General features: G+C 31.9%; 1 protein-coding gene across 1 annotated transcript in view; it reads left to right on the plus strand.

The window, feature by feature from the left end:
* Positions 1 to 1,117, plus strand: part of LOC109587908 (netrin receptor DCC-like) — a 3,723-nt gene extending 2,606 nt beyond the window's left edge. Inside the window, exons 10-11 of the mRNA XM_020004125.1 lie at positions 17 to 82; positions 158 to 1,117. Coding sequence (XP_019859684.1) covers positions 17 to 82; positions 158 to 218 — 127 coding nt within the window. The 3' untranslated portion in view covers positions 219 to 1,117. The remainder of the gene's footprint in view (positions 1 to 16; positions 83 to 157) is intronic.
* Positions 1,118 to 1,272: the final 155 nt, after the last annotated feature.

Raw genomic sequence — 1,272 nt, forward strand, 5'->3', positions numbered from 1 at the left:
ACACCCACACATACAGTACTGCTGATGATCTATCAATGAAGGATAGTCCAACATACATGTATGCTACAGTACAAGAAGCACAGTCAGTTATATAAAATACAATTATTCTTGTTATTATTATTATTATTATTATTATTATTATCATTATTATTAATAGATCAACTGATGAGCCAATATATGATACAGCTGGGCCTGAGTCTATATACTCCACCTGCTGAATATGAAATACCAACAGTTTCATGATTTGGTCCACAATACAACATTAAAGTGTGTCTTTGTCATAGATTTAAACTTTAAAGTAGCAAAAATAGAACAGCAGTTTATTACGTCATCATTAAGTATATCAAATTTTACAAAAAATAAAATTCTGTGTGTGTCTGCTATTATTAATAATTATTATTAATACAGTTATTTTCAATGTACAAGTAAGTCTTTGCTAGTATCAGATCCTTTTCTGGGGAGTTTTCCCTTGCAAAGCTGCCCTTGATCCTAACTGCAGTGCTCTTTTAGTAAGTAACTTCTATATTATTATTTGTTAATTCATTTATTTATAATACTATGAAACTGAATGTACAAGTTTTGTAAAGGAAGAAACAAGGAGGTGGTGGTGTGTTCTTAGTAAAGTTAGTATATGTGTGGGGAATCAACTGTTACATAAACTTCCATGACATGTGTTTCCTGATGTTATAGCCTTATGTAGGAAGAGTTTAAGTTTCCTGTGAAGATGTTGAGGACATTGCTTCTTCTTGCTGGCTTCCTCTATACATGAATCACCTTTGGACTTGTCATCACTTGAACCTCCACAGAATGACTACACTGTACCAACAAAGCAAGAAAATCAATAAAAACAATTATTTAAATTAGCCTTGTCTTCACAAACAGGCATATACAATTTTTGCAAGTAGTTAGTGTCAATTAAGGATTGTGTACATCAACTTAACATTTGGTTGTGTGTGTGTGTGTGTTAGTCATTACAAAGTGTAGATCTATGTACATGTATGTCCATTTTAAAAAATTTGGTTAGCATCAGATCTATTCCCACTGTAGTGCTTTTTTAGGAAATACTTTTGTATCATGATACATCCATTTATTTATGCTATAACAAACTATCAGTGTATGATGAGTCAATGCTGTAATGGTCACAAGACAGTTCATGTTTTGACATAAGAACAAAGGATTATTATCAAACTGAATGTACAGGTTTTGTAAATGAAACATAATGCTGGTATTGCTTTCTTAACAGGGTCAACACACCCTATGTTTTCACATGTG

The sequence above is a fragment of the Amphimedon queenslandica genome, unplaced genomic scaffold (genome assembly GCF_000090795.2).
Source record: "Amphimedon queenslandica unplaced genomic scaffold, v1.1 AMPQUscaffold_12394, whole genome shotgun sequence".
Lineage (NCBI taxonomy): Eukaryota > Metazoa > Porifera > Demospongiae > Haplosclerida > Niphatidae > Amphimedon > Amphimedon queenslandica.